We start from the raw sequence: 12,028 nt of genomic DNA on the forward strand, positions 1-12,028 counted from the left end.
GAGAGAGATTGAGGGAGGGAGGGAGGAGGAGAGAGAGGGGAGGGGGAGAGAGAGGGAGGGAGGGGAGGGGGAGGGGGGGAGGGGGAGAGAGAGGGAGGGGGAGAGAGAGGGGCAGGGGGGAGAGGGAGGGAGAGGGAGGGAGGGAGAGAGAGGAAGGGAGGGAGGGGGGCAGGGGGGGAGAAGAGGGGGAGGGGGGAGAGGGAGGGAGGGGGAGAGGGAGGGAGGGGAGGGAGAGAGAGGGACGGAGGGGGGAGGGAGGGAGGGGGAGAGAGAGGGAGGGAGGGGGAGAGAGGGGGCAGAGAGAGGAAGGGAGGGAGGGGGAGAGAGAGGGAGGGAGGGAGGGGGAGAGAGAGGGAGGGAGGGAGGGAGGGGGAGAGAGAGGGACGGAGGGGGGAGGGAGGGAGGGGGAGAGGGAGAGAGAGGGGGCAGAGAGAGGAAGGGAGGGAGGGGGAGAGAGGGAGGGAGGGAAGGGGAGAGAGAGGGAGGGAGGGAGGGGGGAGAGAGAGGGAGGGAGGGAGTGGGGGAGAGGGAGGGAGGGGGAGAGAGAGGGAGGGAGGGAGAGAGGGAGGGAGGGAGAGAGAGTGGGCAGAGAGAGGGAGGGGGAGCGAGAGAGGGGGAGGTGAGGGAGAGGGGAGGGAGAGGGAGGGAGGGGGAGAGAGGGAGGGAGGGGGAGAGAGAGAGAGGAGAGAGGGGGAGGGAGAGGGGAGAGAGAGGGGGAGGGAGAGGGGAGAGGGAGGGAGGGGGGAGAGGGAGGGAGAAGAGGGAGGGAGAGAGAGGGAGGGAGGGGGGAGAGAGAGGGAGGGAGGGGGGAGAGAGAGGGGGGGGGGGAGAGTGAGGGAGGGGGGGAAGAGGGGGAGAGGGAGGGAGGGAGAGGGAGAGGGAGGGAGGGGGAGAGGGAGAGAGGGAGGGATAGAGAGAGAGAGAGGGAGGGAGGGAGGGATAGAGAGAGAGAGAGAGGGGAGGGAGGAAGGGGGGTCGGGTCAGGGAACAGGAGCGCGGGTTGGGTCGGGGGTGGGGGGGGCGAGGGTGTCGGCGCGGGGTGGGGAGGAGCCGGTGTCGGGTCTCGGGTCGGGGCGGGGAGCGGGTGTCGTGTCGGGTCGGCGGGGGGTGGGGAGCGGGTGTCGGGTCGGGTCTGGTCGGCGGGGGGGGAGCGGGTGTCGGGTCGGGGCGGGGTGGGGAGGAGCGGGTGTCGGGTCTCGGATCGGGGCGGCGCGGGGAGGGGAGCAGGTGTCGTGTCTCGGGTCGGGGCAGGGGGGGGGGGGGCGGGTGTCGGGTCGGGTCTGATCGGCGCGGGGGGAGCGGGTGTCGGGTCGGGTCTGATCGGCGCGGGGGAGCGGGTGTCGGGTCGGGTCGGCGCGGGGGAGCGGGTGTTGGGTCGGGTCTGGTCGGCGGGGGGGGGAGCGGGTGTCGGGTCGGGTCTGGTCGGCGGGGGGGAGCGGGTGTCGGGTCGGGTCTGGTCGGCGGGGGCGGGGGGTGGTCGGGTCTGGTCGGCGGGGGCGGGGGTGGTCGGGTCGGGTCGGGTCTGGTCGGCGGGGGGGGGAGCGGGTGTCGGGTCTGGTCGGGCGGGGAGCAGGAGCTGGCCGTGGGAGGAGCCTTCTTCACGCAGCCCCAGTGAAGCCATTCAGCCAGGGCTAGGGGCTGCGTGCTTCGTGGCCCTCCCACACAGTTTGACGCCTGGAGCTACTGCACTTGCGTGCCGACTGTAGCGCGCATGTGCAGAGGTCCCGGCACTGTTTTCAGCGCAGGGACCTGGCTCCGCCCCCCCCCACAGCTCGTGCTGGCTGCGCCGAGGGCCAGAGGACCTGTAAGTTGGTGGAGAATACCGAGGATATTTTTAGGCGCCGTTTTAGGCGCGAAAAACGGGCGTCCAGCTCGGAGGGGCGCCCGTTTTTTTTCTTGTGGAAACTTGGGCCCTCAGTCTCTCCAGTTGTAAGTAAATTCTCAGCTGATGTAAATCTCTGCTAACTCTGGTGCTGCACAGTTTGAGTTTGACTGCTGAGGTTACGGGAACTGTGGCTGTTTTATTCAGCATTTTGGTGGCTCCGAAAGGATTGTTGCCGCCAAGCCCTTCCGCTGGCCTTGCTCTAGATCTTGTTGCCCTAGGAGTTGCCAAATAAATGGCTCCTGGATTAAGATCTTCCCGAGTTACGGTTGGATTGAGGATTAAATTTGGGGGTAACGGGTGATCTTGTAAAGTTTGCTTATTATAATGCTCCTACGGAGTGCCTTGGGATGTTTTACTACTGTAAAGGTGGTATATAAATGCAAGTTGTTCTTCATTGAGGTTGGCAACACCATTGCTATTTTGATTGCAGCTACTGATGTTATTCATCGCAATCTGCCTGATTTCTCATCATCCTTTCCCTCACCTTCACTGTTTAGTTTTCACCCGTTATCTTAAAAGCACCGACAGGGCACAGAATGTGGGGATACAAATTTTCTCTAGGAAGATGCTAATTAGTCAATTTAACAACGTGGATTGTAAAAGTCAATGCACAGAATCTTTCACTCTGAGCAACTTCCTTGTCAATAAGAGATTTCAGCTGTACACCGTGTCAATGCAAGCAGTTTGAGACCATGTCCTTGCAGCCATCTCTTGAACTAGTGAATGGTATTGAACAAGTGTGGCTTAATTAAGGAAAGCTAGCACAGATTTGTTAAAGGCAAATCGTGTTTAACTAACTCAATTGAGTTTTTTGATGGGGTAACAGAGGGTTGATGAGGGCAATGCGGTTGACATGGTGTGCATGGATTTCCAAAAGGCATTTGACAAAGTGCCACATAATAGGCCTGTCAGCAAAATTGAAGCCCATGGAATAAAAGGGACAGTGGCAGCATGAATACGAAATTGGCTAAGTGACAGGAAACAGAGAGTAGTGGTGAATGGTTGTTTTTCAGACGGAGGAAGGTATACAATTGTGTTCCCCAGGGGTCGCTGCATTAATGACTTGGTGTACAGGGTGCAATTTAAAAATTTGCTGATAGCACAAAACTTGGAAGTATAGTGAACAGTGAGGAGGATAGTGATAAACTTCAAGAAGACATGGCAGGCTGGTGGAATGGGCGGACACATGGCAGGTGAAATTTAACGCAGAAAAGTGCGAAGTGATACATTTTGGTAGGAAGAATGAGAAGAGACAATATAAACTAAAAGGTACAATTCTAAAGGGGGTGCATGAACAGAGAGACCTGGGGGGTATATGTGCATGAATCATTGAAGGTGGTAAGGTAGATTGAGAAAGCGGTTAAAAAAGCAAATGGGATCTTGGGCTTCATATATAGAAGCATCGAGTACAAAAGCCAGGAAGTTATGATAAGCCTGTATAAAACATTGGCTCGGCCTCAACTGGAGTATTGTGTCCAATTCTGGGCACCGCACTTTAGGAAGGATATGAAGGCCTTCGTGAGGGTACAGAAAAGATTTACAAGAATGGGGTTGTTCTCCTTCGAGCAGAGACGATTGAGAGGAGATTTAATAGGGGTGTTCAAAACGAAGAGGGATCTAGACAGAGTAGATAGTGAGAAACCATTCCCATTGGCAGAAGGTCGAGAACCAGAGGATAGAAGATTGGCAGAAGAACCAAAGGCGACATTGTGATATATTCTTGCAACATCACTAACAAACATAGACTACAAGATGGCTCCAATACATCAGGTAACTTTTATTGTATTTACATTAGCAGTTGCATTGCCACAATAGTATACTAGGTGGAGCAGTAGTTCACTAGTTGGAGCTCTCTCTTACACTTTTCCCTCCTTAATGAAGAAGTAATCATCATACATAACTTGCATGGTTATACACAACAAAAGATATGGACTTATTTTGCCATATTTACAAATCAAACTTAACCACTTGTTTTCTGTTTCGAAGAGGATATCTTTGCTCTCGAACAGAACTTTCCAAACTTGTGTTGAACTTAGACTCATTCTAGGCTGATCCTGAGGAGTTTTCCTCCAAGGGTAACCCTTGATCTACATTTGGACTCTCTACAACTTCAGACTGTTTGTCTACCTGACTCAGACTTAGACTTAAATTCTGACTTTCTCTTGGACTTATTTCTAATACATCTGATGTAGGATTTGCGACTGGTACTCTACTTTTAACAAGACTATCTGACTCATCGGATATAATCAGATCATTCCAACTTTCAACTCCTTCCACATCCATAGGTAAAATATGATTAATGTGAACAAACTTAGCCAAATATGTGCGAGGGCCACATATCTTCACTACTCTTCCTTAACCATTTATGGTGATGGTTCTTCACTCGAACATTCTGATTCAATTCAGTCACCTCTCTCTTACTCTACCTCTATCATGATTCTCTTTCTGTCTTAATTGTTTCTCTTCTACTGACTGTGCCAAGTTTGGCTTTAACAATGAGAACTTGATTCGTGGCTGTTTGAGAAACAACTCTGCTGGAATTCTACCAGTAGTTGTATGAGGAGTATTACGATAAGTAATTAGAAAATTTGCTAAGTTATGGTCCAATGACAACTCTTGTTTCTTTGAATTTGGATCCAACATTTGCTTGATGAGGGCACATTTTACAATTTGTACTGTGCGCTCTGCTGTATCATTTGAAGCAGGGTGGTACGGTGGAACTTTGGTATGTTTCACACTATTTCTGCTCATGAAGAAAATTGCAGCCCATTATCAGACACAATTTCTTCTGGGAGGCCACATGAAGAAAACAATCTTCGCAAATTGTCTAGTGTTTTACTTGTTATTTTCCCCATCGGAACACTTTGAATGACTATCAATCACAATGAATAATTGGTATCCTTCTAGCTCAGCAAGATCTACATGTAACCTTTGCCCACACTCTAGGAGGCCATTTCCATGGCTGTATTGGTACTGATGATGGTTTCTTGTTTACCGATTGACATGTTGTACACTGATTAACGATATACTCTATATCTTTATCTAAACCTGGCCAGCATAAGTAACTGCATGCAAAACTCTTGGTCAAGCACATTCCCAGATGCTGGTCATGAAGATCTCCTAATAGATTGGACCTGAACTTATTTGGAATAACTACTCTTGCACCCCACATGATACAATCTTTATCCCCTGATAATTCATTCCTACAAAGTATGGATGAATATTTTTCTTTGATACTTGGTTTTGCCAGCCATTTGCGATGCAATCATACACCTTTGACATAACTGGGTCACATTTGGTTGCTCTACTAATCTCTTCAACTGTGATCGGCAGTTCATCAATGTATGAAAAATAGAATACTTCTTCACTATCATGTGTAACTTGTGATGGGGACAGCAACCTGGACAAAGCATCAGCATTACCATCTGACTTAGGTACAACAACAATGGGTGAGGCCCAATTACTTAGCTCCACCTTAGAGATAATGTTCTCAGTTTCAATCTTTTGAGTTCTTGCTCAACTTTCTCCTTAAGTGCTTATGGTACGGGACATGGCTTGCAGTATACTGGTCTAGCGTCCTTCTGTACCCTGACACTCGCCTTGAAACCTTGGATTGGACTGCATGTTTCATAGAACACCTTCGGATATTGCTTGATGACGTAATCTTTTGATGTAAATTTCATTTCCACAAGAAAAATCTAATTCCCATCCAGCTTCAGTGATCCCAACCAATTTCTACCTATTAAGACAGGTTGCAAGAGAGGCAAGCTCTGAAACTGATCCTTGTATTTCACTGGTACGGTGATATGTCCCACCACAGGGATTTACTCTCCTGAGTAGCCTCACAGCTCTATCTTTGACTTCTCCAGTGGAAAATCATTCAACTTGTCGAGATATAGCGATTCTGGTACTATGCTCATGGATGCACTTGTGTCAATTTCCATGGGTATCCTGGTTCCTGCAACGTCTACTTGGATAACGATACTTTGCGAATCGTTGTTAGGTACCCTTGTGCTCCTGATGACGTGTACCTCCAGAACTTCCTCGTCCTGTTGCTTCCCTTCAATGTTATGTAATCTCTGGCGATTGCTACTTCTAGCATTGAACATCGGTTTACTCTTCAGTCATCATGCCTTCACAAGATGTTCAGTTTTCTTGCAGAAGAAACACTCTGCCTTCACATATGGACAACTTTGAGAAATGTGTTGTCCTAGAGACCGATAGCATGACTTCAATATGCTGTTACCTTGATCAGTTGAACGTAAAAGCATAAGAACTAGGAGCAGGAGTAGACCATTTGGCTCTGCCATTTAATAAGATCATGGCTGATCTGATCTTGTGCTCAGCACCACTTTCCTGCCCGCTCCCCATAACCCTTCACTCCCTTATCACTCAAAAATCTGCCTAAAGTTGCTGAGACCTTGGGGCCCAACTGCCTTTTGCTTTAAACCTGCAGGCGATTCAACTCGGTTGTCTGACGACTGGAAATGGTGCGAAATTCTCGGGAGTATTGGTCGGCCATATCCATCAAGATAGCTGTCTGACAAGTGAAATCAAAAGTCAAGTTAGGGGTTGTCAACAACTTTCTTCTGATTTCTTCATTTTTCATCCCACAAATAAAGCCGTCACGCAATGCTCGGTCCTGAAAGTTTCCGAAATGACAGTGAATGAATGGATAGCTTCTTTGAAGCTACAATGTACTCACTGATACGCTCATCAATTAATTGATCTCATATTCCAAAACAATAACTTTCAGCAATTTCCAGGGGCTCAGGACTGTAGTGCTGAGAATCTTCAGACTGTAGTGCTGAAAAGGTGTGACCTTTGGCTTGATGGGAACAAACAAATTTTACAGGGCTTCACGCACCTCGGGATCTGCTTCAGTCAGGAAAATAGAGAAAGTTATGTAGAGAAGATTTTTCCACTGTGGGGGGAATCCAAAAACAATAGTCACGAATAAATCCAATAAGGAATTCAGGATAAACTTCTTTACCCAGAGAGTGGTTAGAATGTGGAATTATCTACCACAAGGAGTAGTTGAGGTGAATAGCATAGGTGCATTTAATGGGAAGCTAGATAAGTACATGAGGGAGAAAGGAATAGAAAGGTATGTTAATATGGCTAGATGAAGTAGGGTGGGAGAATGCTCGTGTGGAGCATCAACACCATCATGGACCAGTTGAGCCGAATGGCCTGTTTCTGTGCTGTACATTCTATGTCATTCTATGAAAGGAGAAGAAGACCAAAAACAAAGATAATTTGGGTGACTGTCAATGAGTTTACGAGCCTGGTGTGGTTCATGAATCCAATGTACAGTTTTAATCCTTCCTGACGCCTTCTGACAGCAGATTCCCTAATGTTGTGCTGCAATTGCAGAACACAATTTCTCATTTAACAGTGTTAAATAACACTGCATCAAAGTGAAAATATAATCTGTGGACACTGAATCATTCATGAAGTTACCTGTTACGTGCTCTGATTAACATAACGCGCTGAACTTGTTTGTTTACATTAATATTTAAGTATGTGTGCCATACACAAGTGTAAAAGCTGAATCCAGTTTGCCTTAACGATTCATTGTTAGTAGATGACTAGTTGCTGATAGTGGTCACCTGGATCCTTTGAGGGAAGGACCAGCCTGACCCATTGCCTCCCTTCTTTTCCAATGGTGAAAATGGTCAGTAGATCACAAAGTTGACTGATAAAAGATAAAGCGCTCAATTTTGGTCAGGAATTGCTCCTTTTTTTTTTGGAGTAGGCTGCTTTTTCTGGCGTAACTTAAAAATCCCCAGTTTCCCCAATTAATTTGCACCAGCGTAACTCAAAAGGGGGCGTTACCAGCCACCTACACCAGTTCTGGCCATTTAGGCAACTTTGGCCAGATAACAGTTACTCTACTTAGGCCAGCGTATGTGGCCACTTGAGAAAACCCTTGCGGAGAGTTAAAGAAATCGGTGCAGGTATGTACATCGGAGGCCATTCAGCCTGGGATAGGGATGGGAAGCGGAGAGGACCTGAACCAAGCAAGCCTTAGGGAATACACTTGCAACCATCCTTCCTTCGCACAATTAAAATAATAAGAAATAAAGAATTAAAGTCCTACCTTCCGCATCAAACTGCAATTCACCTTTCTGCACTTGGCTCGGGACTCTCAGAACGCACGTAGGAGAACTCACAGAACTCACTGGCAGGCAGGAGAACTCCGAGATCGCACTGGGAGGCCACTTGGCCTAGGCTAGGGGCTGGAGCGATTGGAAGTAAAAATCGGAAGCACTTAAACCCATTCCATTGGGCCTGTCTTATATTGCATTTGAATTTCAAATCTCCCACGATCCCTGTCATATTACTTTTAGAAGTAATATGGTTCCAGAAAATAATTTATTTCTTACAGTAATAAAATGTCAGGTAAAACTTATAGCTGTTCCTTATTAACAACGTTGTATAATATATTTTACCTTGATGTCCTTTGGCAGCGGAAGAATTGCTGGGTAAAGACAAAACTCATTTCATCCGACCTCCCCTTATTAAAGGTCTTTATCTGTCTCTGTTCAGTGCTGTGCTTCAGTAACCTTCCTCATGGGAGGAGCTGGCTATTGTTTTCAGAACAGTGCCCGATCTGTAATGGCCGATTGCAAACTCACAGCGCTACTGAGCATGTGCGGACATCACCATTCTCCACTGCGCATGTGCAGACGTCCCGGCACATTTTCCAGCGCAGAACACAGGCTCCACCCCCCCGAGTCGACTGTCCACATTGCGCGGCTGCAGTGAAGAGGCCAGATAGCGGCCAAAGTTGCAACATTTTTTCCGGCGCATCTCCAAATGTACATAAGTGGCGCAACTCTGGTAAATATGCTGAAAAACGGGCTCGGCCAAAATGGAGCCCGATATGCAGGAAATTGTGACAGGCCCCTTTCCAGTATTATTTCTTGAATACTTGTCTTGCTGTGGAAGCAGTAAGATGGTGGTCAGAAAGAGGGAAAAATTTAAGATTGAACTTTGGTAGGGTGGCCAAATGGCCAAACAGGCAAAGTATAAGAAGCATTGGGCCCAAGTTTCCACACGCGCCTAGAACGGCGCAGTCCCGACCTGGACGTCCGTTTTTCGCGCCACAAAGTGCGCCTAAAAAAATCCTCGGTATTCTCTACCTCCCTGCAGGTCCTCTGGCCCTCAGCGCAGCGCAGCACGAGCTGTGGGGGGGCGGAGCCAGGTCCCTGTGCTGAAAACAGTGCCGGGACCTCTGCACATGCACACTACAGTGGGCACACAAGTGCAGTAGCTCCAGGCGCCCGAAACTGTGTGGGAGGGGCCCGAAGCACGCAGCCCCTAGCCCTGGCCCAATGGCCTCACTGGGGCTGCGTGAATAAGGCTCCTCCCACGGCCAGCTCCTGCTTCCTCCCCCCCGACCAGACCCGACACCCACTTCCCCCCTCCCCCCCCCCCACGGACTGGACCCGACCCGATTCCCGCTCCCGCTCCTGCTCCCCCCCCCCCCCACCTCCGGACCCGACCCGCGCTCCTGCTCCCTGCTCCCCCCCCCCCTCACCCCCGACTGGACCCGACCCAACTCGACTACCGCTCCGCCCCTCCCCCGACTGGACCCGACCCGGCCCGCGCTCCTGCTCCCGCTCCCCCCCCCCCCCCCGACTGGACCCGACCCGACTCCCGCCCACCCCCCCCCCCCACCCCGACTGGACCCCCCACCCGACTCGACTCCCGCTCCCCCCGCCGACTGGACCCGACCCGACTCGACTCCCGCTCCCCCCCCCACCGCCCCCGGACTGGATCCGACCTGACCTCCCCCTCCCCCTCCCTCCCCCCTCTCTCTCTCTCCCGCCCCCCCTCTCTCCTTCCCCCCCCTCTCCCTCCCTCCCCCCCTCTCCCCCCCCCTCTCCCTCCCTCCCCCCTCTCTCTCTCTCCCCCCCTCTCTCTCCCTCCCTCCCTCCCCCCCTCTCCCTCCCTCCCTCCCCCCCTCTCTCTCCCCCTCCCTCCCCCCCCCACTCTCTCCCTCCCTCCCCACTCCCCCTCTCTCCCTCCCTCCCTCCCCCCCTCTCTCTCCCTCCCTCCCCCCCTCTCTCTCCCCCTCCCTCCCCCCCCCCACTTTCTCCCTCCCTCCCCACCCCCCCTCTCTCCCTCCCTCCCCCCCAACCCGAACCGAACCTCCCCGACCCAACCCAACGCCACCTACCTGTAAATCTGGTGCTGGGGACGGGCCCTGCCCGAAGTCTCGGGCCGGCCCGTTCAACCTTCGTCCCGAAAGGCCTGCCTGAAGCACTTTCACACAGGTAGGAAGATGGTTTATTTAAACTTTTCTTTGCTTATAAATGTTTATTCAGGTTGGATTTATTTGTATAATATTTGTATAAGTATAAATAAGGATTTATTATAGAATTTAATGACTTCCCTTCCCTCCCCCTCCCCTCCCCCACCTTGTTCTGGATGCCTAATTTGTAACCTGCGCCTGATTTTTTAATGTGTAGAACAGGTTTTTTCAGTTCTACAAAAATCTTCATTTGCTCCATTCTAAGTTAGTTTGGAGTACGTTTTCACTGTGGAAACTTTGAAATCAGGCGTCAGTGGCCGGACACGCCCCCTTTTGAAGAAAAAATTCTGTTCCAAAGTGGAACTGTTCTACCTGACTAGAACTGCAGAAAAAAAAATGTGGAGAATTGCGATTACTAAGATAGTCCGTTCTCCACCAGTTGCTCCTAAAAATCAGGCGCAAATCATGTGGAAACTTGGGCCCATAGAGTGGGAGTTAATGGTGAATTAGTGTTATGGCATATGGAGCAGACAGGAGAGGGACTTGGAGACATGATGTAATGGAAGCAGGCATTTGAGACACGGGGACCATTGCAATGGAGGGGTGGTTGCAGAATATGAAGAAAAGAAAGACTTGCATTTATATAGCACCTTTCACGAGCTCAGGACATCCAAACATGCTTTACAGCCAATTAAGTACTTTTTTGAAGTGTAGTCACTGTTGCAATGTAGGAAACGTGACAGCCAAATTGCAGACAGCAAGGTCCCACATACAGAAATGTGATAGACCAGATATTTTTTTTTTAGTGATGTTGGTTGAGGGATAAATATTGGCCTGGACACCAGTGAGAACTCCCCTGCTCTTCTTCGATATAGTGCTATGGGATCTTTTTACTTTCTTCTGGAAATGTAGATGGGGCCTCGGTTTAACGTCTCATTCGAAGGATGGCACCTCCGAAATTGCAGCACTCCCTCAGTACTGCCCCGGAATGTCAGCCTAGATTTTGTGCTCAAGTCTCTGGAGTGGGACCTGGACCACAACCTTCTGACTCAGAGGCGAAAGGTGCTACCTACTGAGCCACGGCTGAAGGAAAAATAGAAGGTATTCCGAGGGAATTTTAAAAATGATTTTTCTTTGTGTGTTTCAGTCGCAGATGAAAGCAACGTTGGATCGTTGGCAATGCACCAATACGGTAAGATGTTAGGAGGTTTTTCTTGCTGTAATTCGTTCCCATCGGTTCAATGTTTAGTTTACGTTCCATTCACTCAAAATCAGCCTGATTTATTATCGTACTTCAATTTTATTTAATTTTGTGAAATGTTTTCTGTATTCCATAAAATCTGTTGTGTAAGTTGAACCTCCAATCAGATTTTTTTCCTTAATATTGCAGCACAGAATTTGCAGCACAGCAGGAGGCCATTCGGCCCATCGTGCCTGTGCTGGCTCTTTGAAAGAGCAATCTAGTTAGTCCCATTCTTCAGCTCTTTCCTCATAGGTCTGCAAATTTTTCCTTTTTTAGTGTATATCCAATTCCCTCTTGAAAGTTGCTATTGAATCTGCTTCCATCAGCTATCAGGCCATGCATTCCCGATTGCGTAAAAAACAATTCTCCTTATTTCCACCCCCCGGTTTTTTTGCCAATTACCTTACATCTCTACCCTGGATCCCATATGCTTCTTTCAACAGCCTTATCAATTTGTCCTTCCACCGTCAAAGATTTGTGTATGTGAATCCTGATAACTTAACCGTTTTATCTTTTGAGAGAAGGACAATGCAAGAGTGAAAAAGGGATGCATTTTTATACCAGATCTAATCGTACATAAACCCTCTCTCTGCAGATGACTGCACTATTTCTTCTGGTGTTGCTCCTTGTTGTGGCA

At 49.5% G+C, this 12,028-nt stretch overlaps 1 protein-coding gene across 4 annotated transcripts in view; it reads left to right on the plus strand.

Moving 5' to 3' along the window:
- LOC139260068 (partitioning defective 3 homolog B-like) overlaps nucleotides 1-12,028 on the plus strand; it is a 1,396,127-nt gene that overhangs the window by 735,531 nt on the left and 648,568 nt on the right. For all 4 annotated transcript variants that reach the window (XM_070876196.1, XM_070876197.1, XM_070876199.1 and 1 more), the window contains one exon: nucleotides 11,296-11,340. In XM_070876196.1, the coding sequence (XP_070732297.1) occupies nucleotides 11,296-11,340 (45 nt within the window). The remainder of the gene's footprint in view (nucleotides 1-11,295; nucleotides 11,341-12,028) is intronic.

This window comes from Pristiophorus japonicus, chromosome 3 (genome assembly GCF_044704955.1).
Source record: "Pristiophorus japonicus isolate sPriJap1 chromosome 3, sPriJap1.hap1, whole genome shotgun sequence".
NCBI lineage: Eukaryota > Metazoa > Chordata > Chondrichthyes > Pristiophoridae > Pristiophorus > Pristiophorus japonicus.